The 27,890-nt window shown below is 36.4% G+C and overlaps 1 protein-coding gene across 8 annotated transcripts in view; it reads left to right on the top strand.

The window, feature by feature from the left end:
• Positions 1–27,890, top strand: part of LOC101735608 (mitochondrial uncoupling protein 4) — a 40,141-nt gene that overhangs the window by 9,274 nt on the left and 2,977 nt on the right. For 2 of the 8 annotated variants that reach the window (XM_038016962.2, XM_062673328.1), the window contains exons 2-6: positions 19,377–19,521; positions 22,742–22,818; positions 23,880–24,075; positions 26,401–26,577; positions 27,633–27,855. In XM_038016962.2, coding sequence (XP_037872890.1) covers positions 19,419–19,521; positions 22,742–22,818; positions 23,880–24,075; positions 26,401–26,577; positions 27,633–27,855 — 776 coding nt within the window. In that variant the 5' untranslated portion in view covers positions 19,377–19,418. Of the gene's footprint in view, positions 1–4,012; positions 4,280–10,084; positions 10,221–12,996; positions 13,142–16,321; positions 16,677–19,376; positions 19,522–22,741; positions 22,819–23,879; positions 24,076–26,400; positions 26,578–27,632; positions 27,856–27,890 lie in introns of those variants that run through there. The other 6 variants (XM_038016957.2, XM_038016964.2, XM_038016959.2 and 3 more) reach the window with 6 other exon arrangements.

Genomic DNA, 27,890 nt, shown 5'->3' on the forward strand with positions numbered 1-27,890 from the left:
GTGGAACCGTTGTTTAGAACATAATTGTACTCGTGAGATCGTGAGATTAATGACCACTTTACCGGTACCGTCTAATCGCAATACGCTGTCGCACTCTTGTACCGAACGCCACGCGCAGTTATTTTTGCCACCAGCAGCAATGGTTTCCGTCGAAGGGGGTGACTCATGTGCACCTGAGTACCCTGGAACAGCGTCATGCAAATCGGCGGGTGTGTGTAGCAGTGCTGGTCAGCAGATGGACGGCGTGACGAACAGGATTATTGGAGCATTGCAGGTGCTATCTAAACTTTGACAATGGAAGCGCCTTCTGTCTGATTTGTTCACAGACGCAGGGCGTTGTCGCTGACGTGTGAGGTCACTAGCGAGTCGGCGCCGTGCTCCAGCAGGAGAGCGCAGAGCCGTGCAGACTGCACGTGTTGCTCGCGTGCCGCTGCCTGCGCGCGTTCGCCTACTTCTGGCGTGCAGACTGCGCGCACTGCTCGCGTACCGCTGGCTGCGCGCGCTCGCCTGCTTCAGACGTGCATACTGCACGTGTTGCTCGCGTGCCGCTGCATGCGCGCGCTCACCTACTTCTGACGTGCATACCGCACGTGTGGCTCGCATGCCGCCGACTGCACGGTGCTGTACGACTGGCAGTGACGCAGAGGGCGATGTCGCTTAGTCTGCGGCCTGCTGCTGCGGACTACCCAACGGATTATCTATCAGGACGGTCGAGCGGGACGCCCGCCACACGTGGTGCAGCCTCGCATCGTGGGAGCAGACTGGAGCTGGGACGGCTGCCCTGCTTCCACATCATCCTTACGAGTGGACCCCGGTGACATGCAGCCTTTTCTTCGAAATTAATATGTGAAGGTCGAGGTGGGCACTTCGGTGCTTTACTTCCCATTTTTGAGGTTGAGGTGGGCACGACGGTGCTTTACTTCCCGTTTATTTTTTGAGCAGTATGGTTAGATGCGGATTCGGCCGGATGTGTGCACCGCATTTTTCGAGTGTGAGCATAATTTGTAACAGTAATTGGGTTTGTTTCTTTTTGTCATTTAACTGGCATAAATGAAGCCGGTCTTTACTACTTGTTGGTCATCCTGAGGGCTCTGACAACTGTTTTATTTTGAGATATACTGCGGTCACTGTCTCGGGCAACCTGAGGGCTCTGCCACTGTATACAATAAGACATTAACTTATTTTGAGATATACTGCGGTCACTGTCTCGGGCAACCTGAGGGCTCTGCCACTGCATAAATTAACTTATTTTGAGATATACTGCGGTCACTGTCTCGGGCAACCTGAGGGCTCTGCCACTGGAAGAATTTGTGAAGACATGCTACGGAAATTGTCACTGAACAACAACTTCCCAACGGTCAGCAACATAATATTGCATTTCTGTGTGTCATTTTTAATGCAAACAATCTATTTTTAGGTGATGAGAATAGCTCTGAGGAAGGTATTGTCGCCGGTCCATCACACCACCATGACGACATAGTACCTCTAGACGGACCTATTAATGCGGGCGAGGACGCTCCGCCGTCAGGAGAGGCCGTGTTAGAAGATGATGATGACATTGGAGGCGTGGCCTAAGTGACGTCAAGGATGGTGTGATGTCGGGAGGGCGCGTGGCGAGATGTTGTTGGAGGGGCGCGTTTGTGCTCGAGGCGCGTTGGCGCAAGGCATCGCTCTCTTTTGCTTGCGACAGTCGGGACGGACGGACGTTCACATCGTTGCACAATCGTTGTATTTTATTATTCAAAGTTATTATTGTCAAAGTTTAGTTGTTGTCAAGATTTAGTTGCATTTTGTTAACCTTAGTTAATTTACATTGTTGGTTACAATTAAAGTGATTTCTGTCTAGGTTATATCGTTTATATTTTTTTTAATAGTAAAGTTAGTGTGTTGATAATAATACCTACTTAAACAAAAGGTACTCGAGTGTTCCCAGAATTTATTTTTGAGGATCCTGTGGTTAGGTTAAAGGGTATAATTATATGGGCTATAATATATTAGGGTATCTATATATTAATACGTGAAGCAAAAACTTTGTATCCCTTTTTACGAAAATTGCGCGGACGGAGGCGGCTGAAATTTTCCACACTTACTCATAGAGAATATAGAGAAGGAGTGCACAATGCTAATATTTTTTTAAAATAATGCATAAAAGATACATTAAATCAATAAAGAAAACATTACACACACCACATACCATGTATTTGAGGCACACACGCATGCATACTATTTATTGTCAAACTTTTGTTCTTGACGTCTGTGGTCAAATTGAGAATAGATTAAATATTGTTTGTTTTTATTAATATTTTTTTATAGTGCAGCCTTGGCGAAATTTGAGATTATAGTATGTGTACAAACTTAGAATTCCAATTAATTATAGTCGAATTTCGACTACTGTGGGACCTCTAGTATACATAATTGTACAACCAGAGGGCTACGGTAGAGGACAAATAACTCTATAAATAATTTTTTTATTAAGGATTATCAAAGTTAAAGGCTGATCACATAAACGTTTCTTGACGACTTTAAAACAATTTTTTAGAGAGTTTAACACTCGAATAAATATATATTTGACTTCATTGTGTGCTGACTATTGTATTATTATTATTTTATGGATTTTTTCTGAAATAAATGTTTTTATTATTATTATTATTTTACAGTAACAAAATTCAGCAGATTTATTTAAGGGAAATTATTATTATTATTTATTTATTTTATTGCATAGATAGGCGGACGAGCTCACAACCCACCTAGTGTTAAGTGGTTACCGAAGCCCATAGACACGTATGACGTAAATGCCGTCACCCACCTTGAGATATGAGTTCTAAGATCTCAATATAGTTACAACGGCTGCCCCCACCCTTCAAACCGAAACGTATTATTGTTAAAATCGATTTAACTTATTTGAAATCATTACATCCAAATCTATGTTTATCTTTCGTTCCGTTGATTACAGTGGACCATATGATAGTCATCACAATGTGAATGCCGCTACTCATATTAAAACAGGACAGTTAATAGAATCGAATTAAAAAAATATATATATCGATATTTACTGTGATATAACACGTTTCTTTTAAAAGATATAAACTAACATTTACATTCCAGCGTTGTGAATTCGATTATGCAGGTAAACTGTAATAGGTGGGTGTGTGTGTTCATTGAAGTTTTCACTGTACCGGTTCTTGAATGGCGTGACGTCACGACGTAGTACGTACACCGTTGCTATACATTCCAGCCGTTTGTATACATAACTTATATAGATCATTGGGTCTTTCTTTTACGTCAGCTGATGCCCGGAGGTCAATTCTGCATAAATAAGTTAATATATATATTTTTTTAAGAAGTCGTTAAATTTTCAGTTATCACTTTGCCATTTAAACAGTAAATACTTTGTAAAATTGAACCACGTGATAATAAAACTAAATGAGATTTAGTTTGAATGTGATAGGAAGTAATATGTAATATCTATGTAATTAGTGAAATTTCAATGGACCGAAGTATCTAATATTTCACGAATATATAATTAATACTGCTTTAAAAAATTAACTTATCGTCGGAAATAACTTGATGATAAAAAACACTCGAGATACGATTTACGTACTTCTTCTTCTTCCAGTGCCTCTTCAATCCTGAAGGTTGGCCGTTAGCTTTCTGTATTCCTTTCTGTCAGTAGCCAGCCGGAACAGCTGTGCGATGGAGGCAATACCGGTCCACTCCCGGATATTCCGGAGCCATGACTTTTTTCTTCGCCCAGCACGTCTCTTTCCGTCCACTTTACCATTTACGTACAAATCGTGGGAAAAAAAGCGCGTATGGACTTCACGATCGTAACTGTTATTCGAATCTCAATCCCAGTACATACAATTTGAATATGTATTTATATTTTAAGAACAATTTAATTGTTCAATTATTTGTAGTTCAAAATAACAAAAGAATGTTAAACGTACAATAATAATTGTCTCCAAGAATAACCCTGTTGGGAAACAGCAAGAGCAGAGCATTCAGAATAACATAGTCACAACTCGGTAGCGATGTGAGACGGACGCAAACCCTCTTTCGCTACTCGCCTCTAGACTCACCAAACCGCGAACCGCGAATTTGGGGCAGCTCTAATCCAACCGTCTCTTTTACGCTAATCAGGAAACGCATGCGTCCCTTTCTAACGCGTTCGCTCACTGCAGTTTCTACATATTCAATGTTTACATTCTGCTATCAGGTGATGAATGAAAACATTAGCAGTTGCTTTGATAACTCATTCGTGTCGCACGTGTGCTGTTAGGTGAGATTATTTTAATGTAAACTCTCCGTTAACTTCGTTCGTTTATATTAATTGGACAATAACGATTTTTTATGTCATTCAAGTCTTTTTTTTCACTTCGTAATAAAACTAAAAGAGTTGATTACTTTTTTCTGCTTTCACTCATATCAATTTATCAAGATAACTTGTTACATATATACCTACCGAATATGCGTTATACTTAAATCATTTAATTACTCTGCTTATGTCACGATGGAGATATTTAAATGCTATATGGATTATATATTATACACGCTTATAAAACCTAGCATTGAATAATTTCCGAAAATTCATTATGACAAGTCATAGTCAAGGTAGAATCGTGTGGACTTTGGCCAATTGTTTATTAAATTTGTATGCGCGTTTATATGGTTGGACAAAAATAATAATTTCGCGTGGATTTTTTTTGTTCTTTATATGATAACTAGGTCACGGCCAATCCAATGTCAAGTAGCTACTGGATCTTATAGAAATCATGTCGTGAGTCTCGTCATGTATCTTGAGATATGAGGTCGATGTCTCAATGTGTAATGGGCTTTCCCGCCCTATTAACCGAACCGAATGACTGCTTCGTGGTTAGAATGAGCAGGACGATGGTACTGACCCGCGCGGACTCGCATGTCTCCTAGTATAAAATCACACAAAACATTTTATAGTCAATTAAAAATTACTTTCTAACCAATTTATAGACATTATACCTAACTGAAAATATTTTCAGTCTGCAACAAAATGCACGTTGTACCAGAAATATATGTATTCGTAAAAGTATTCCTAAAATTTACCCAAACAATAGTATAATAAAAATTAAATGTAACTACTGCAATATAGTTTCGCATTGGTACGGAATAATTCGGTCATCACACACAATCCACCACATGCAACAATAATTGAAAGATACATACAAGATCCACAACTCAAAGAGACACACTCAAAATCACTGTGAAGGAAGTTATCGCGTCTGTGTATTTAAAAAAAAAAATTATACCTCAGACGTTTAATTAGATATCAAGCTTCATAAAACAGTTTTGATTTGTGGTTGTCATCTTCCTTAATAGTCCAGAAATAAAGAGCGTAGTTTAAAATTTGAAATACGCGCTTATATTTTTTATTTATTGCCCGTGTAGGCAGACGAGTATGCGGCCCACCTGATGGTGAGTGATTACTGTCGGTCATGGACATCAGCAATACCAGAGGCAGAGCCAAGCCGCTGCCTACCGTCAGTAACTTGCTTAAATAGCAAATTGCACTAACAATTAATGGTACCTTTTTATATCTTATTGATACTAATCGTATTAAAGATATTATCGTATTGTAGTAGTAGTTGCATGCAGCAGAGATGCGAATGTTGCGATGGATGTGTGGAGTAACGAAAATTAATAGAATACGGAATCAATACGTTGTAGAAAGTCTGAAAGTGGCACCTGTGACAGAGAAGCTGAGAAGTGCGCTTTGAAATGGTATGGACATGTGATGAGACTAAATGAAAATGAGGTTATTATGAGAGTGTTAACCATGAATGTAGAAGGATACAGAGGAAGAGGTAGACCTAAGAAGAAATGGATGGATTGCGTGAAAGATATAGGTAAGAGGGGAGTGAGCGAAGAAATGGTATATGATTGAAGAGTATGGAAGGAGAAAACATGTTGCGCCGACCCCAGGTGACTGGGAGAAGGGCATGAGAATGATGATGATAGTATTTTAGTAGTATATTATAGTATTGACCTCGGTCTTTGATACGTGTTGAATTTTTTCAAGTCAATCGGGATGTCTTGTAATGGATAAAAATTACATTCAATAATTCCGTTTCAAATATACGTCATACTTACCTACATGCATAAATACAAAGTTAGAAACAGTGTGTTAAAAATTAGTGTAGGTACTTTATTACACAATGTTACAAATTCAACAACAATACAGCAGACAACCTTGCTTGACCTTGTTCTTGTTTGACCTACAAATATCGATCTCAGCTTCGAGTTTTTTTTTTGGAAAAGTGTCTCAATATTACATAACATTGAGCGAGGCCTAAAAGAGTGGACATTCGTATTCACTAAAAGGGTACAATTCTAAGTAAAATTCGGATCGTAAAAATGAGTATTTTAGGTAATAATAGTATTACTAGAGACGTCTATTATTATATTATACTATATGGTATTTTGCTTTAACTACAAACTAGATGATGACCGAGCTTTGCTCTTTTTTTTTTTATAGCGCCCTCTTGTTGTGTCTTTAAAGCGGTTAGTTGCCCTCAATTAGTAAAATTGTATTATTATTCGTCAATAGATGTCGGGATGAGTTGATTATTGAAAACACGAATAAAACAACATTTTCTGAAAACAAATCGTAGCCAAACCGATTTATCGCCCCCGAAATCCCCTGTATACTAAATTTTATGAAAATCGTTGGAGCCGTTTCCGAGATTCAGATGATATATATATTAATATACAAGAATTGCTCGTTTAAAGGTATAAGATACAGACTACGACACTGATATTGTAAGACTAATCGAAAATACATCGGCCTCGACTCAGTCGAGGGAGGATACATTTAAGATCTCCTCAAGAATCTTTCAAATATGTTCATAATATTATTTCGATGGTCGGTTGTACTCGACTTTATGGCTAAGCATTTGCTAGCCCAGTTGTCCTGGTAAAACTGGAAAAGTCTCCGGGCAACCAGTAATTCTTCCTATAAAAAAAAATTGAATTTTTCATTTAAACCCTTGAGAAAATATTTCTACTGCTACATACGAAAAGAGAACCACTTATTTTAAAAGAGCTATGATGAACAAGAAAATAATAACGTAACGTTTCCTCTTACACCATGAAGTACGTTTCGAAGTACCTTGAGTTTGACAATTCCTCACCGCGACTGAAGAAAAATATCAATCGGTGCCAAGTCAAACATTTTTTTTGTAACTAAGAGAACTGATTTCCTTAAATTTGGTCGAGCGGGTCGAGCAAATTTCGAGGTACTAGAAAACTGGTATGAGAGAGTGGGTTGACCGCTTTCTCGATAGTTATAATAATATGTTCAAGCAACATATACTTGTTCTGTAACATGCATTCTAGCGTCAGTATCATATATTTTTTTAGCAGAAAATCAAAATAAGTTTGAGTTATGGTTTGGCAAAGGATGTAAGCGTCGTTGTGCCAAGTTTGGTTAATGGAACCCTGACTGAAACCGACGGGCATGAAGAGACCCTTTTTTTATTCTGTACCTTTTACCAGTATAATAATTGGATTGTGAATTTGAATTTTAAAAAAATATTCCGTCTAGATTTTTCGCGTGTCCTAAAACATATAATTCCCGGTGTATTCTTATTAAGTGATGCGGTTGTGATAGTGTCCAAATTCAGTAGGACATTTTTTAAAAAAGAAATAACTACTTAGCTTACTTAATGTATTGGTGAACTTTCGCGATGAAAGAATCAAACATAGTGTAATAAAAAACGAACGTGAAAAATGTAATTACGGGTAAGTCGTAATGAAAATCTTTAGGGCACCAGATCATGCATTTTTCTGATGAGGGCATGCGTCTTGAAGAACGAGACAAGCCGTCAAATATTACTTCGGCCCACTATCTCAATGCCGATGTCGGCTTTGACCACCTAAAGTCAGGATAGTGTTTCCATAGACAGCCTACTTATAATAATAATATTTTCCTCGGTTTTCACGAGTCGTAGAAATAATGAAAATTATTTTCACGGATAAATCTCGTGATTTTTTATTCTCGCATTAAATTATTTCCGAAGTTTCGAATACTTTAGACCTCTGTATTAATATAGAACCGTAAAGAATAGTATCAATTATGTATGTACTTATCATCATTTTACATAAATGCAAAAGTTTTACGTCTACTAAATACTCAATATTCACATACAACAACAATGTAAATACCGCTAATCCTGGAGGCATGCATAAAGAACATATGATTATTTACATTCATTATCTAAGCCTAAACAACAGTGGAATATCTGCGTTTCCAGACTTAAATTAGGAACGCGTTATTGCTTGCCAAAGAAACGGCAGTACCAAATCGAAACACAATAATTAAAAAATAAACAAGTAACATAACCCTGCGTTTTCGTCATTCAGCTTTGAAAGGCTTCAATTGATTACAAGGCGGTTGCTCTTCCTAAGAAGTCGTTCCTTCGAACACAATGAATAATTTTGAAAATTCTGCTTTAACTTGACCATGTATTCTGTGATTCCAAACGAAAATCTATATATATAAACATGAATTGCTGTTCGTTAGTCTCGCTAAAACTCGAGAACGGCTGGTCCGATTTGGCTAATTTTGGTATTAAATTATTTGTGGAAGTCCAGAGAAGGTTTAAAAGGTAGATATTTATGAAAATGCTCGGAATTAAATAAAAATAACAATTTTGTTTTCCTTCGATGTGTGCCCCGTCGGACGGATTCCTTTTGTTTGTTTTAAGTTTATTATATACAAAAGCTTAGGTCTTTTATTTATCGATTGAGGCACTACGAAGTCTGCCGGGTCAGCAAGTCATATATAAATTTACCATGATGCAAATTTTAAGATTCAATATTTCATTTACTCAGAAGACGGGAGTCGCCATGTTTGAAAACAAAAACAACTCGTTTTCTATTCTGTAGTTGGGTGAAAGAGCCCACGGTCTACCTGATGGTATAAGATTACCGCAGCCCATAGATATTATATCGTGAATGCAGCCACCCACCTTGAAAGATTATATTGAAGTCTCGTATAACAACTCTCCCACCTTTTAATACAGAACGCATGACTGGTTCGCCGGGCCCACCCTTGCGAGCTTACAATACTTCTTAAGGTCAATATTCCGGCGAAGCATTCATGCGATTTGCTTGTAAATTAAAACAGTAAAGTAATAGTCATTGTGGTCTATATAACGAACCGAATAGGTCGTGAGCCCGTCTTTTCGTTTACAGCAAAAGTCCAAATGCAAGTAAAATCATTATTAATCCCGAAAAAATGTTGATTAGACTTGTTTGCTTAGTGCGAGTTTTTTAACGTTCTCGATGGCGTAAAAGTTAGCTCATTTTTTTTTAATTGCCTTTGTAGGCAGAGGAGCATATGGCCCACCTGATGGTGAGTGGTTACCGTCGCCCATGGACTCCAGCAATGCCAGGGGCAGAGCCAAGCCGCTGCCTACCACTTAATACTCTCCACAAGCCTCATTTGAAGAAGAACATTTCATAGCGCTCGGGAAACACCCTGGAGGGGAGCTCATTCCATAGCCGGATGGTATGTGGCAAAAAAGGCTACTGGAAACCCATATTCCTATGGGATGGGATCGTTTGCCGTTAGGGACGCTGTTCCGACTGCATGTTACTGGTGGTAGGACCTCTTGTGAGTCCGCACGGGTAGGTACCACCGCCCCGCTTATTTCTGCCGTGAAGCAGTAATGCGTTTCGGTTTGAAGGGTGGGGCAGCCGTTGTGACTATACTGAGACCTTAGAAGTTATATCTCAAGGTGTGTGGCGCATTTACGTTGTAGATGTCTATGGGCTCCAGTAACCACTTAACACCAGGTGGGCTGTGAGCTCGTCCACACATCTAAGCAATAAAAAAAAAAATACAAAATTGGGTTAACTTTTACGCTATCGAGAACGCTAAAAAAACTCACTCGCACTAAATACACAATTGATCACAATCATAAAACTCATTACTCGTATTACCGAAACGCTTACCCGTATCTCGAAACTAGTTGAAATTTTCACGGCTTTTTGTGGTGCGTGCCGCGTACATAAGGAATTAATTTAACGAGCTCTATGTGTTCATTTCGTTAAACGTGACCATTCAATTTGGGAGTGTGGCTAAATGAATTGTTACACACATAACTGTTCGGATCGCCCTCGCCGTTTCGTTTTGTTCTGTTACTGAGTTGATTTTTTTTTTGTTTCTCATCTCTTCAAGTTTTGTGAGTACAAATTTTTACGTTAATATTGTAAAAGTGTTTTTTTTTTGTAAGTAAAAATACATGTATTTTTTTTTGCGTATCGTATATCATAAAAGGGTTAATAATGATTAACTAATATAAATAAATATTAGCTAAGTTATTGAAAGTAATGTAAATATAATCAAATGAGAAAACGCTATGTTTTTACTCAATTATTGTTTTAATAAAATATACAATCTTTAACTTTCTTCTTTTAACTATAATAGTTTTTGAGTTTTCTCAGAGAATTACATTGAAATTCGTTTAAAAATAATTTCTAATAAATTAATGATTTCAAGATAGAAAATATAAAACGTGTTGCCGGATTTTAACTAGTCAAATAAATTAAAAGATTATTTCTTCTTCCTATTCGTACACTCTTGACAGAGTGGTCGTGGTCATGCATCAGGTCATGCAAAAGATTATTTACCGGAGTTTAAACTGTCACAGAAATCTTGACCTTAGAATCTGTATTGGCTAAATCAAAAAAAAATGAAGGCCAAAACCAGCCTGAGCGCAAAGTGCAGTATAAATTATATCGATTGAGTGCAAGTATCAAATTCCAAAGTTCATATGAGTCGCCATTTCAATACTTGCTTTACGAAGCGACTTTGCTCGTGAAATAAAATAAACATTAAATATAGTTGTTTCAATTCAGTTAAGATCACATAGTATTATTATGGACAAAGTAGTAATTCTTCATCAGTTCTGAGGTACGTTATTGAATTGGAATAGTCAATAAAATCCAACCAAAAAAAACCGGTGTTTTATTGCTACTATGATAATGATACATACAGGTCGTACTAATATAATATTAGTTATCAATGTTACGGAATAAAAATTTGAAGCTAAGAATTTACATAGTATACATATACTACATGTTTATTATTTCTCAATCAAAAATGACTTTATGCCGGGAACGCGATGAGTGAAGTTGTGTGATTTGTTTTATTTTGTCTATTTAGTGTATCTTCAGGTTTAAATGTGAAATAATGGTGGTTTATTAACTGTTTAATATCTGTGAAAGTGCACAAATCTGGGAAAATTAAACAAACCAGCCGCTGGATGTAACTTTTCGGGATCCTCCAAAAGTCCACTGAAAAAATCTTAGTAAATGACCACCATTTTACTGAGATTATATTTCATCCCATATCATCTCATTTCATTTCATTTAATTTCATCCCAGTTGTTTAATGTCTCAAATTAATCATCTTCATTTCATTTCACTCCATAATATCATTTTCCATAAAAATATGAATGTAAATTAAAATAAGACATGACTTAAAGGTCTCAGTTACCATGCCATAAAATCTCTTAAAAAAATCAATCAATAATATGATCAATCAATCAATAAATGAATAAAAATGTTATTCACTCACTTCGAAAAAAAAGCAGTCTTGTAGATGGCGCGTATTTCAACAATGCAATAAATACTATATATGATGCATGACTGTGTTCCTTAATCATAGATTCAATCATAGAACCCTCACGTTTTCGGGTGTTCAAGACTGGGTTCTCATCGTCCCTTCATGCTCCCCTAAGGAATTCGTCGATAAGAGATGGCCTCAATCATTCGACCCTAATAATTCATAACAGAATATCAGTAGCAGGAGTTTTAAGTTAGGAGAAGTTTAGAAAATAGTAGTTCTATTTTCCTCTTCAACAATACTTATAACTGAGCTATGAATCGTAATTTTGTCAATACATTATTATACTTTGATGTATTAAAAACCTTATATGTCCCATCGGTATTATTACATTTGTCTTGTGAGTATGTTTCAATTGGCCAATATCTAAATAAAAAAATATTGTGTAATTTTTTCCTTATTTTTAATTAAAAATATTTTTTTGTTCTAAAATTACAAAAAAAAAGTAGTACATAGTGTTTAAAAAAAACAACAATCACAATATCTTTTTAAAATTGTAGAGGGATAATAATTAAAAAAGATCAAGAATGCAGTGGTTTGTGACGTTTTAAGTTTGCGCGCGAGTGAAAGAGATAGCGCATTATTATATACACTTATACAGTTGTCCGTTACGCAATTAATTTAGATTCTGTTATCAAAGTCACATTTATTATAATATTAAATGCGGTTAAGAAATCTTAACCAAACGAAATAAAAGACATTCGCTGTCTGACTTTTCTTATAATTATTTCGGTTTATTTATCAGAAGTGGTTATCGGAGCCTATAAAAATCATCATCACATCGTTTTCACGCAACTATACACCTTATGACATGAGGATGAAGTATGAATTGTATTTTTACCACGACTGTATCACTTTCCAACCAGAATGCTTTGCGGCAGAAACAGATAGAGGATGACAGTACCTAAAACTGAGAATCTAGTAAAATAGAACTCACTACCTAGAATCAATCTACCTAGCACTACCTAGAACCTAGAATGAAACGTAGAAAGCATTATTTTCAATTGTAGCAAAATATTTCTTCTTTTTTTTCTCCACCTTATCCCACTAGGTGGGGTCGGCACAGCAAATTTTTCTCTTCCATTCTCTTCTATCAGCCGTCATCTCAACACTCACTCCTCTCTCTCTCTCTCATATCGTCATTCACACACTCCAGTCATGTCTTCTTCGGTCGACCTCTTCCCCCTCTACGTTGCACTACCATTTCCATACATCTCCTAGTCACATGTATTTTTTATCTACGCATCACATGTCCATACCACGCTAGCCGTCCAGTCTTTAATTTGTTGCTTACCGAGGCTACTTTCACACTTCCAAAAATATAAAAAAATTGATAATTGCAACGAACAAACAGATAACTACACGTACGTGTGTATGTTGACTTGCGTTTTGCATTAATATGCGTGATTTATCAGCAATTCAGTAGCGTTTCATTCTTCACCTGACGCGGACTTAAATCGTGATAAATTGTATAAGGTGAGCAGTATAGCAATGTAATTAAGATAACAAGATTAATTGACCGATATTGTTTCTAAAAAAAAATTCTTGTCGATATTTATAGTAGCACACGTTAATGCAACGTCATTTTGTTCACATTTTTTTTGTTCTTTTACAAATTTTTAGTTAGTGTGTACTTTTAGTGTTTACACTAAGGAATCGTTAAAGATGATCTTGGAAAATCAGTTTTATCGCCGAATCCGCTATCAGACCAAACTCTATCCTGCTGGAAGATGTCGTTCTTCAAACGAGGTTTTAGAACCATGTCCAAGAAATGGCCATGAGCATCGGTTACCATTCACCCTCAGATTAGCTCTATATTTAGCTGCCTGACTGAGGCAATAAAAAATATCATCAATTGTCAACAGTACAATATCGCTTATATAATATTATCTTATAGAAATTAGTTAATTAAACATTCTGATTATAATACATTAAGTTATTCATGAGTTTTCCTTAACAAAAAATAACGAATATCCTTTATGATTCATTGACGGGTTCGAGATTGGAAACATACCTTAAGTTATCCCTTTTTCAAAGCCACTCGCTCATCTGACGTTTAATAACTAAAATAATAAAAAGCGAAATTATTTTTAACTCTGTATACAAAGTCTGGTAACATATCGACGCTTGAAAGGCAAACGTGACTAAGCGACAATGCGTGAACTTTACAGTAGACTAATTTAAAGTTGAAATACCTGAAAAAAAATCTATTTTAACGAATCTAGCTGTAGGATTGAAATGATTTTAATAAGCCTAGAAATATATTTTTTTTTGCGCATCGAATATGGTTATTGCCTATCATTTATGTACAAAGCAGTTATTGTTGCTTAGTCACGTTTGCCTTTCAAGCGTCGATATACATATAGGCATTAATAATCTCAAAATACACGATTTCGCCAACAACTTTATATGTGTACATATCTAGACGTTGGAAATATGATTGGCTGAATTCCAAAATACGTTTCCTTCCTCCAGCATTCCCGTGCCAGTATATCTATGAACATTTTCAATTATTTTCATTTTGGATCATTACAAAAACGCTTCGCCTTATTTATCTAGTTGGTTAGTTACGCTTACTACATATTTTAAAATATAGTGTGTGCTATATGTAATAAAAAATAGTGATCTGCATTCAATTTAAAAGACAATAAAGAAATCAAATAAAGATTCTAATGATCAAACCAGTATGCAATTCGGTTTATTTTGCCCGATGAATACGGAAAAATATTACGTGTATTTTGAGCGTATGTACCTATATTAATATTATGTTTTTTTTTTATTGCTTAGAATTAATTATGTATGGGTATACGAGCTCACAGCCCACCTGGTGTTAAGTGGTTACTGGAGCCCATAGACATCTACGACGTAAATGCGCCACCTTGAGATATAAGTTCTAAGGTCTCAGTATAGTTACAACGGCTACCCCACCCTTCAAACCGAAACGCATTACCGCTTCACGGCAGAAATAGGTGGGATGGTGGTACCTACCCGTGCGGACTCACAAGAGGTCCTACCACCAGTAATTACACAAATTATAATTTTGCGGGTTTGATTTTTATTACACGATGTTATTCCTTCACCGTGAAAGTCAATCGTGAACACTTGTTAAGTACGTATTTCATTAGAAAAATTGGTACCCGCCTGCGGGATTCGAACACCGTAGCATCGCTCGATACGACTGCACCGGACGTCTTATCCTTTAGGCCACGACGACTTCAGTCAGTATGTGCGTCTATTTTTGGTTACGTACTCTCTGTACTCCCAATGGAGTCTCCTAATATTGAGAGTTCGCACGGTTAAATGACAATCCTGCTTATATTTGCCATAATACTTGCCTATTTCTGCCGTGGAGCAGTAACGTATTTCGGTTTGAAGTGTGAGGCAGCCGTTGTAAAAACTGAGACCTTAGAACTCATGTTTCGAGGTGGGTGGCAGCATTTACATACGTTGTAGGTGTCTATGGGCTCCAGTAACCACTCAACACCAGGTGGGTCATGAGCTCGTCCACCCATCTAAGCCATAAAAAGTTTGTAGTCTAGTCTGATTGTATGACATTCATATTAAAGTCAGCAGCTCAATAAGGACATAAAAGGCAAAAAAACATTTGAATTTTGATTTAATAACCCATATTGTTAGATTTGCCTTAATTTTAATATGGGAAGGAAGTAGTAGTGTCCTCGTAAATTATTAAATCAATATCGCATTTGACATTTTGAAAATAATAATACAAAAAATGCGCTCCTAATTTAAAATGCTTGCTACTTTTTTATTGATTGCCGTTAAAAAAATGCAGGTCACGTATTTTCTTTGTCGCGCATTTAAATTCTGCTGTTCAAATAAATCACTACTGATTGACGTTACAAACGTGTAATAGTTTGATAACACAAAATACGTTTTAAACGATAAGACCGTTCCAAGCAATTAATATGTACTACACTAGTCATCATTTAATTATTAGTAATGAGCATTTCAATAACAATCTATTTCCGGAAATTCGCAACAGCATAAAAATAGTAATAAAAAAAACAATATGCAAGTGAAATTTATAATCTCTAAAATATTCGTAATTTTTTTAATAGATATTCGTTTAATTTAAATCTATTAACGGTTTAATGTCACAACAAAAAAAAACCTTATTATATTATTTCAGACTTTTCATATACTGCACAGTTTTCGTGGGCGTGGCGTACTATAATTTCCAATTTTAGGCAATCAATAAATGTTATAAATTTGAGATTTTCAAACTAAAATTTATAAAATACGATAATTTTCACAGAAGATAAACATTAACGACTTTTACCGTCTCGTTTAGATATTTTAAAAGGCTCACGGGTGACCCTCATGGCCCGAATGGTTTAGTACGATAAGGCTCACCGTTGAGCATTGTTGCCTGAATGAAAACACGCGATTTTCCATATGGCGATCAATGTATTAATGTCGTTATAATAACAACTGATCGATTTTTAATTTCAAACTATCATTACATTCAAAGCTATACATGAAACAAGCAGATTCCATCATAGACAATGTTATATGTGAGTTAGTAATTTCGAGAATATTAAGTACCATCGTGTGTTCATGTCGTTACGTAACTTCATGGAAACTTTATCGATCTTTAAACGGCTCGTCTTTCTAGACTGTTGCCAAGAATATATCACAGCACACGTGTCCAATAGGAAGTCCAAGTTCGTAGTAAGACTAGCATGTTAGTGTTTTTCATTACGAATACAGTTCGAAATTGGTTTTATTAAATGGCGTTGGTCTATGGTCGATCGACGCGCCTTTGAAATTAATTGTGGTTATTTTGCTGTAGCGTTTGTTTGTTATCGTTTGTGTCTATGGATCGATGTGAGTTTGATTGTGTTTCATGTTTAAAATTATTATTTTTTTTGTAATAAATTTCATAAACAAATTAAGATTACTAGGAATAAAATGCCATGAATATTTTCTATTTTCTATCTTAATTTTACACTAGTGACCTATTTTCATTAAGATTATTTAACAAGAAAATGTAAGTATCGTTATTATGGTAAATCTTATAATTTCGTCGTGATCTAATGAATAAGACACCCGTTTTATTCGTATCGAGCAATGCGACTTTTCGAATCCCACAAACAGGAATCATTTTTTTCCAAATGAAATACGTACGTAACTCATGTTGGTTGTCTTGGCTGATTTTTACGATGAAAGAATCATTTTTTTTTTATTGCTTAGATGAGTGGACGAGCTCATAGCCCACCTGGTGTTAAGTGGTTACTGGAGCCCATAGAAATCTACAACGTAAATGCGCCACCCACCTTGAGATACAAGTTCTAAAGTCTCAGTATAGTTACAACGGCTGCCCCACCCTTCAAACCGAAACGCAATACTGCTTCACGGCAGAAATAGGCAGGGCGGTGGTACCTACCCGCGCGGACTCACAAGTGGTCCTACCACCAGTAAATAATATTGTAATAAAAATCAAACTCGCGAAAATTATAATCATTGAACGTAAGCCGTCTTGTGAACCGAGCGCAGTGTGATCTAGTTCAAATGTTTAAGCGTTAAAAAAACTCATAATAATATAAACAATTTTGAAATAAGTGTGCATTTAAAAATACTTATATTTATCATGGCTGATAAACTTCAATATGAAAGCGGTGCACCACATATTTCTATTTTTGTTATAAGCTATAGGCATGTAATGTTTATAATCTTTGATATTTGTACCTTGATCTTCTGTTTATCAGTCAATACGATAATAAAACATTTATGGACATTTACTTGTTGCTACTCTATATCATATTACATACAATAAGATTTTATAAAAATAAAAAAACGGGTTACTTAGATAAGAACCGAATATTAATGCGCTTTAAGTTTTTGGTCGGCATTGAGAACGGAATACTGTCTCTTTTCAACAAATCCACTGATTACGGAATTCTCGTAGACCGCACTAATATTTGGGTCATATGTGACTATAGTGCTATCCTTTTCTAACGAACCATAACAATGCCTATCACTTGTTACTGAAGTGTTTCAAATGTTTGTTTCCTTTATGCGGTTCCATTTGTAGACTGTATTTTTTTAGATCCCATATATAAATATGGGCTATCGTTATTTTGACGTTTTATTTACCAATCGATCGCGTTTATAATATTGAGGTGAGTAGATACTGCGCCACATGCCTTATCTCTATTTTTATGGGTTCTGTAATATCTTATACCTTTAAATATATAATCTGAATCTCGGAAACGGCTCCAATGATTTTCATAAAATTTAGTATACAGGGGATTTCGGGGGCGATAAATCGATCTAGCTACGATTTATTTTCAGAAAATGTTGTTTTATTCCTGTTTTCAATAATCAACTTTATCGATAATCAACTTTATGACTCTTCCCGACATCTATTGGTGAATAATAACACTATTTTTCTTAATTGAGGGCAACTAACCGCTTTAAAGAAACAACAAGGTGACGTTATAAAAAAAAAAAAACGAGCTAAGCTCGGTCATCATCTAGTTACAAAATAATATATACTAGTGCCCAGGGTGCCAATTTAAAATACCTACATAAGTAAAAGCCATTTTATAGCCCTGAATGTTTTCGTTTCCGGCCTATGTTTATAGATGGAATGCGGACAATATTTTATCTCGGGATTTCACGTAATATATGTGATTGCTAAGTACATTACTGATGACCTTTTATGATTATCAGTCAATGAGATTTTATTGGTATTTTACTTCCGTTACAATCGCAAATAGATGTAAACATTAACAGTACAGATGTTACTCCTACTTCCATATTTCCAGTTAACTCTAATAATGACAACGCGCCTCCACAATGAAACCGTTTATAGTAATGGCGAACGCTAATTAAAATGATGTAAATTGTGTACATATTTTTCCTGTAATTGGTATAAGGCATATGTATGTAACTGTTTCAGAAAAATTATTCGTTACATAGCGGACGAAAGATGGCCGTCATATACTACATAGTTTCGAAGGTTATGTCATTCTAAACTGAACGTTTAGTCTGAGGTTTTAGTTCTGTTATTCGATTATAACAATATAGAGGCCGCTCCATTAGAACATCGTTTTCTTAGGCAACCAAACCTTAACCGATTGCCTAATGGCCGAAAAGCTAGGCAATCATTATTTTTGTAACAGTGTTAGATGTTTTTCAGTTTTTGCGTTACATTCCCGATCTTGCGGACCGAATGGAAAGCAGCCGACGTCACCCAAAGCACGTCATTTCGGATCCTCCCGATCCACTAACGGTGCTATTAGGTACCTCAAGCACCGGTCATCGTTTTCGTCGAACCTGTCGCTTGCTCGAAGGGCTCGACAATTAAATTAACCCACAGACACAGCCCACTGAGTTTCTCGCCGGATCTTCTCAGTGGATCGCGTTTCCGATCCGGTGGTAGATTCTGCGAAGCACGGCTCTCGCTAGGGTTCGTGTTAGCAACGTCGTCAGGCTTGAGCCCCGTGAGCTCACCTACAAGCTCAGCGAATCTAGAATAACCCCTCGAGGTTACTAGAATAGATAGGATAATATATAAAAAATGGCGTTATTTTAGTGAACAAAAAAAAACTATGACTACAGTGATCGTTTTGTGGATAATTAGATCCTGGTAATTTTATTTACTTTGCCACTGCCTTACGTTCTAGTTATAATGCATAATATCGTTAATGTCTACTATATTTTCAATTCACGGTTTTTTCATTAGGCATGCAGAATATAGTCACGTACAGGTGACAAGTCCTCCACGATGCCTGTACTACGCAATGCTGATCATCCCGCTGTCAAAACACCTGACTCAGTGGCAGCGAGGTATGCGGTCGCTGTGCTCGGGTCGTGGGCGGCCGAAACTGGTATGACATAATACTATTATATTTAAAACAACGATTTTTCTTTCAGGTAATTCTAAAATAAATAAAAACCTCGGATATCGCTTAGGTGGATTCTTAACAATCTAACCGGTCACGGTTGTTGTCGACTTCGTCAATTAACCCGAGCTGTAACCTAGCCCAGAGATACAAAACCCGGTTCGTCGCCGGATTTTCTCAGTAGGTAGCAATTCCGATCCGGTGGTAGATTCCGCGAAGCACTGCTCTTGCTAGGGCTTGTGTTAGCCGGTCTTCCGTGGATAAGCCCCGTGAAATCGTAGATAGAATAGCCCCTTAGGCTACCAATGATTAGGTATGCTATTTGTAAATTTTTTTCCATTCATTATTTCCACAGTCAAAATGAGTAAAGTATATTGATACTGTATATGACTGTGATTACTTGTATCGATCCAGGTTTCCACGAACCTATCAGAATGAGTCACTGATTACTAATATCGTTGTAAGGGAAATCAAACGGTAAGATAAAATTTAATGTTAGGTTGCTTTAAAGTAGCTTTTCCCAAAGTGGGCGATAGCAGCCCCTTGTGGGTGCTGCAGGCTTAGTTGGCCACTGCCAGGGTCGATAAAAGACCCAGAAAAAAAATGGCGGCCTTGTGTAGAAGCTTGGCAGGCGATTTTTAATTTCATTTAGGAAGACTCTTAGACACCGACTGAGCTCTCGCTATAGTGGATTTTAAGTAGGTGAAAAAATGGGGACGCTAAAAAAATATTTATTCTCAAAGTAGGTAGTAGACAAAATAGGTTTGGGAGCCCTGCTTTAAAGTATAAAGTAATAGAACGCGATATGTTTTAATTGGAAGAAATCCGTTTTTAGGAAAACATTTCGATGAAAGATCTGTTAAGACTTCGTTAAAGCATACGATTAAAAATCCGTATAAATGTAATTGTGTATTTGAAAAATCTGGAGTATCAAAGACAATCAAATAATTACCTAAAGAAATTCCTAATTTTCAATCAAGTAGGTATTTCAATTAATTTCTATTTTCAAAAATTTCTACGACTGGATATCCGTACATTTTTTGTTTATAGAATAAATCGGTGAACTAGCTCAAGACCAAACTGATGTTGAGTGATTACTAGAGTTCATAGACGTCGTCACAACGTAAATGCGGTAACCTTCCTCCAGACACCAAATCGAAGTCTCAATTGTTTTGTTTACTTCACTTCGTGGCAGCAAAAGGCGGCATGGTAGTGCCTGCCCGTTCAAGCTTACAATAAGGTCTTAGGGCCTGTGCACACCACGTTTCCAAAACGCGCGTCGACGCGACGGCGCGCTTTTATCCTACAGAGCGGTTTGTTGTCGTCTGTATCGATACAAACACGATGTTAACGCGCATGTGTATCGATACAAATGCGCGTTAGCATCGCGTCTGTATCGCTACAAACACGCGTCGACGACGCGTTTTTATCCCACAGAATGGTTTCTTGTCGTTTGTATCGATACAAACGCGCGTTAGCATCGCGTCTGAATCGATTCAAACGCGTATTTGAATTTATACAGGTGTGCAAAGGTCTACAGGCTGCGTCTGATAGGAGTGGGTAATATCGGTTTTGCCGCGTATCGAATCGTATCTATATATCGACTATCAATATCGGATATTGAATCTATATATTTTCTGAATCTATATATTGATGGATGCTAGTAGATTTTCTTGATTCATGATATTTGAGATTTGAAACGATACGCTGATATAATATCGTAGTAGATATAGATTTAAGTCAACGTTATACGGTTGGTTTTCTGATATCAACTTATAATATGATTTTAAAGTAACTAGAGGTCCCGCAGTAGTCGAAATTCGACTATAATTAATTGGGATTGTAAGTTTGTACACTATTATGATTGTATTTTATACTTCTATAATCACAAATTTCGCCAAGACTACATTATAAAAAATATAAACAAAGGCAAACAATATTTAATCTATTCTCAATTTGACAACAGACGTCAAGAACAAAAGTTTGACAATAAATAGTAGGCATGCGTGTGTGCGTCAAATACATGGTATGTAGTGTGTGTAATGTTTTCTTTATTGATTTAATGTATCTTTTATGCATTATTTTAAAAAAATATTAGCATTGTGCACTTCTTCTCTATATTCTCTATAAGTGTGGAAAATTTCATACTCCTCCGTCCGCGCAATTTTCGTAAAAAGGAATACAAAGTTTTTGCTTCACGTATTAATATATAAAGTAATAAAAAGAACATGAAAATAAAAATATCAAAAAAACTTTCCTTCATGCTTTTATCATTAGCTTAGGCCTAGCTTAGGCTTAGAACTGGCTACATTATTTTCAGTTTTTAGTATTTTGTGTCTTAATTTTAAATTACAAAATATACCAAAAGAGTGTAGATTTCAAAAGTTTAATACAAACACAAGAAATAAACACAATTATTTGGATTCAACTAAAAATAGAAAAATGTGTACTTTAAAAATCAAACACAAAAAACTTTTAAGTATTTATAAACACTTGTCAAAAAATTCTAGTTCAAGGTCAAAGCGCGTGAAATTAAATTCAACGATGCAAATAGGCTATACTGCATTCAAGTTAGGGTCGAAAGTTGAAACTTCTTTCCTAAATTGTATCCTGCTGATACGCTAAGAATAATCTACAGACATATGGACTTAAATATAAGGTTTTCAATTGTATGGATAATGCCTGTTTCTGTTTCATTCATCACATGATATCCCTATCGTGCGCTCACTCACTCGCTCGCTCACTCACTCTGGCCGATTCGATACGAACCAAACGAATATTGCTGATATTTACGAATCGGTCGATATGCTGATGCGCATCACATCGAGCAATATCGTGTATCGGCTGATATCGAAATATAGATTTCGATTCACGAATCGGTACGATATGCCGATGCGCATCACATCGAGCAATATCGTGTATCGGCTGATATCGATATATAGATTTCGTGCGGGGCGATATCGGATTCAACGATATTGCTGCGATATATAGATATTGAATCTAGATACGATTTATATCACCCACTCCTAGCGTCTGACTTGCGTGCGTATCGCGTCTGTATCGCTACGAACACGCGTCGACGGCGCATTTAAAAAACGTGGTGTGCACAGACCCTAAATAATGATGTTAATAACCAACATACTTAGCTGTTAGTTGTAAATATACAATGTTCACGCTAATCTTGTACATTTAAAACTGTTTCCAGCGACATACCCGTTCGACTTGACCAAGACAAGGCTACAAATACAATCGGAAGTGGCAGCCGCTAAACACGGTTACAAGGTGACCATCAGCACACATTCTTGTGTTCTATTTTACTTTGTTTATTTCAAAATTAACTTTTCTTATATGTATTCCTAAAGCGTTCAAAGTCGAACGTGATTGACAACAAACTCGTGTTTGAAGTTTTTTTTTTTTGTATTGCTTATATGGGTGGACGAGACCACCTGGTGTTAAGTGGTTACTGGAGCCCATAAACATCTACGACGTAAATGCGCTACCCACCTTGAGATATAAGTTCTAAGGTCTCAAGTATAGTTACAACGGCTGCCCCACCCTTCAAACCGAAACGCGTTACTGCTTTACGGCAGAAAAGGCGGGGTGGTGGTACCCACCCGCGCGGACTCGCAAGAGGTCCTACCACCACTAATAAAAGTTTTTTTTGGTATTGTATTGGTTACGAAATTAAATAGTATTTTTTTATAATATGGTATCAATGGTAATCATAGTCTCAAAACATAATGCCACCACCCACATGGACAAATAAAGTTGAAGTCTTTAATTGCATTGAACACAACTATCTACACAGCCCTTCAAATTGAAACGCATAACTTCAGCAATGCGTATTATTTGAAAAAAGACGATTTCGTATAAGTTAGACTATAACACTATGCAGAAGTAGGTATACGAGTAATGCTTCGAGGTAGAAATATGCAGGATTAAGTGGGCTTATAATACCATGCCCTTACCATCAATAACTAGGCAAATTATAAATTGCCGCATGACTTTTGCGTACATAAAAAAGAAAGAAAAAATTGATAAATTTGAATTAAAAATAGTGTAAGAAAAAATGATTTTATTGTAAAAAATCGTGGGGTGCTTTTCAGGTTATTATCAAAATAACCCTTCTACTCATATCTGTTCATAAAATATTTATAACTACTGATACCATGTTTTTTCTTTAATATTGAATTGTCATCGGTCCTTAATAAGTATACCAAATTTCGAGTTAATCCGACGTTTTGAAGGGGGTCAAAATCATGCTCAAACATTCCGTTACAAACATACTAACACACATACATCTGAAGCTAATAAAAGCGTATTAAAAACCAATATTTTTTTAGCTGGAAAATCACGGTATGATCAAAACAGCAGTGGGTATCGCCAAACAAGAGGGAATTCTGAAATTATGGAGCGGTCTCATGCCGATGTTCCAACGGCACGCGATTTACTCCGGATGCCGTCTCATCTTCTACGAACATTTCCGGAACATGATGAAAGATGAAAACGGAAAGGCTTCCCTGGGTGCTGCTTCATTGGGTGAGAACTATTTAAAGTTGAACCAGAAAACTGTTGGCACATGATACTGTCTTAACAATACCACCAGCTTGGATATTGCTGTATTTATTTAAAACCACCCAACCCACGCTTCGCTGTGGCTATCACTAATTCTATAAAAAACTTATCGTGGTTTAACAACAAAATATTTTAAGCAAACCTTCAGCTGTTCACGAACGCAACGAAAAATAAATTAGCTAAGCCGGTCGAGCTGTTCTCGAGTCGCTTCGTACACGAGCCATTGTCACTGTCAAATAAATATAAGAACTTGACTCCGGGTCTCTTGATTTTAATACGCTTTTATTAGCTTCAGACGTATGTATGTTTGTAACGGAATCTTTGAACATGATTTTGACCCCCTTCAAAACGTTCGATTATCTCGAAATTCGGTATACTTATTAAGAACCGATGACAATTCAAATATAAAAAAATATTGAAAAAATTGAAATTCGACTAAAAAATGAAAAATAAATAATAGTTTAAAAAAACTAACAAAATACGCTTTTATAGAAAATCCATCTAAAAAACAGAAAATAAATTTTAATAAATTTTAGTTATTAGTGTAAGAAAAAAATATTTTATTGTAAAAAAAGCATGGGGTGCATGGTATCAGTAGTTATAAATATTTTATGAACAGATATGAGTAGAAGGGTTATTTTGATAGTATCCTGAAAAGCACCCCACGCTTTTTTTAGTTTTTTTAAACTATTATTTATTTAGTATTTGACATAGCGCATAGCTACTTGAAATTCAATTTAAATATCTGTCAGGAATTAACAGCTTCGTTGTTGAAGTATTTAGAAATACAGGGTGTTTCGAACATACATTCAGTATTGTATTCTTTTTTTTTAGTACACGATCTAATGTCGAGACCTTGCCCAACACCTTGACCTATCATAGATATCGACATGGGCGTCGCTGAGTCATAGCGTGAAGAAATGCCCTTTGTTCATAAATAGAATTTCCTACTATGATAAAATTATTTGTTTCGAAGCAGCGTCATTACCTAATGACATCGTTACAAGAATCATTATTAGGTCCTTCTCTATTACATTTTATCTATATTTGAGGCAAGCAGGTCCCGCAGTAGTCACCATCGCGGGAATGGTTGAAGGTTAAGATACATAGTATCATAATAATACTATTTCATATCGCTAACTCTAATAAATATCGTGTAATAGAAAAAATATTTAGCAAATAATAAATATTAAATATTAGCCTATCCATTAAGTACATGTATTTTCTACATGGATACCAAGTTTCAAGTCAATCGGATGCATGGTTCAGTAGTTATAACGGAACATCCGTAAAAACCACTGTAGATTTATATATTAGTATAGATATAGATTTGATAAGTGGAAACGTAAAAACTACTTGATATGTGCCCCGTCGTCCTTATTACTTAGCTTAAATAAATCCTAAAATTGATCATATTATTTCTAACGCAAACACAAATATAGTCGTAATACGTCACCCACTGTGCGTGAAATACAATTAGAGCAATAAATTTCACGCGAACAACTCAGAAAGGAAATTGTTCATTGTGTTCATTAATTAAATTCTGCAGTACATTTCGCTACACTGTTTTTCTACCAAGGACTTTACTAAATCATATTGGAACCGGTCCAGCGTAGAAGCACAATAAGATGTTAATTCCCTTTGTTAGTTAATTTTTAATGGGATAACAGAATTTCGGATGTGCTTTTAAGATGGAATCTTATTAAATTATAATAATATGATCAATTACACAAATCGCAAAGGGTGGACGTAACCGAAGGGAATGGCAATACCAAAATTAGTTACAATATTTATAAAATATCAAAGTGTTGCTAGGTATTATGAGCTATTTTTGTAAAAGTGCAACATGACAGATGAAGTTTTTTTTTTTTTTTTTCTTTATTAGAGCCTAACCTATTAGGTTAAGTTTAAATCAAAAAATCAAAATGAGTTATCGGAGATTAATAAGACTGAAAATACCTAAATGTTCATAACCTCACTCATTATGAACTTTAAATTACTCAATAATAGTGATGAGCTACAATTTTCCTTGCGTTGTATAATACCTATATAAAATAGTATATAAAATAATATTTACGACGCTACGTCATTAATCTGCATGATAGGTAATTGACCTGTCTCACTCACGACAGAATGCCAATCTTAATCTACAATCCGACATTGGTCTACATTTAAAAAGTATCATAATCTGAATAATACCGATTGCCAGTGGAAATTACCATCAACTTATGTCAGTCAACGTGTTCAATTTGTATAATGACATAACGTAATCGTCTCGAAGTCCGGCAGGTGGTTTGGCGGCTGGTTCGCTGGCACAGCTGATCGCTTCCCCCACGGATCTCGTCAAGGTGCAAATGCAAGCCGAAGGCAGAAACGTATTGCAGGGTAAAACGCCACGTTTCAAGAACTGTAGACAAGTTTACGCAATGCTGTATGCTGAAAGCGGGATTTTGGGATTCTGGAGAGGTACGTTTTTACTGGTGGTAGGACCACTTGTGAGGCCGCGCGGATAGGTACCACCGCCCTGCCTATTTCTGCCGTGAAGCAGTAATGCGTTTCGGTTTGAAGGGTGGGGCAGCCGTTGTAACTATACTGAGACTTTAGAACTTGTATCTCAATGTGGGTGGGCGCATTTACGTTGTAGATGTCTATGGGCTCCAGTAACCACTTAACACCAGGTGGGCTGTGAGCTCGTCCACCCATCTAAGCAATAATAAAAAAAAAACGTGTCTAAAGTCAGTTTTAGCCCCCTGAGTTTTTCGCTGGATCTTCTCAGTGGGTCGCGATTCCAATCCGGTGGTAGATTCTGCGAAGCACTACTCTTGCTAAGACTAGTGCTAGCATATTCTCTCAGGTTGATCCCGTGAGCTCACCTACCCGTCCGGGCGTAGCTTAGAATAAATTACCGGAGTTAATAGATATCAATAACGTTAAGCCGGCACCCATCTTGAGACACGAGTTCTAAATGTCAGTTTTATAGTACAACGGCTGTTCCACCCTTCAAACCGAAACGCATTACTACAACCTATCCCTGCGGGTTCACAAGACGCCATACAAACACTAAATAAAATTGTGTACTCAATGTCTATTTCAACTAATAGATCACGTACTATGAAGTAGTTCATAACGCCCATAAGCAGTACAAAATGAATAGCTTCGTTCAATTTCAAACACAAGGCGTATCTTAATTGTGTATGGCTCTGACGAAATTTACTCTACGAACCTCAGACATTTAGGTCTTTCCGCTACTCGTGCTGAGTCACTATAATTTCACAATTATCTACCAGTAATTAGGTACGCATTTATGTTTACACTTAAATTATCTTTTTAGGCTTTAAACTTAGTGTTTTCACGAAGTATCTGACCTCATTTTATTATTTGTTAAATGCATCACTTACTTTGCTACACTTACTTATAAAAGTTTTAGGTATACAAAATTGTTTAATAATATTAAAGTACAGTTATTAGGCATATTATATATTCAGAATTATAGTAATAAAAATTTATGAATATATATATAGGTGCAATACCAAACGTACAACGCGCAGCATTGGTCAATATGGGAGATTTAGCATCATACGACTATACCAAGCAGTTCCTAATGCGTGAATTCGGCATGGCTGACACCATGCTGGTGCACGCGGCGGCTGCCTTCAATGCGGGATTTGTGGCAGCCGTTCTAGGAACACCTGCCGACGTACTTAAAACTCGATTGATGAATCAACCCGTTGGGCCGGATGGAAGGTTGGTATTTTTGAAGTTGTATACTGATACATATG

The sequence above is a fragment of the Bombyx mori genome, chromosome 17, assembly GCF_030269925.1.
Source record: "Bombyx mori chromosome 17, ASM3026992v2".
Taxonomy (NCBI): domain Eukaryota; kingdom Metazoa; phylum Arthropoda; class Insecta; order Lepidoptera; family Bombycidae; genus Bombyx; species Bombyx mori.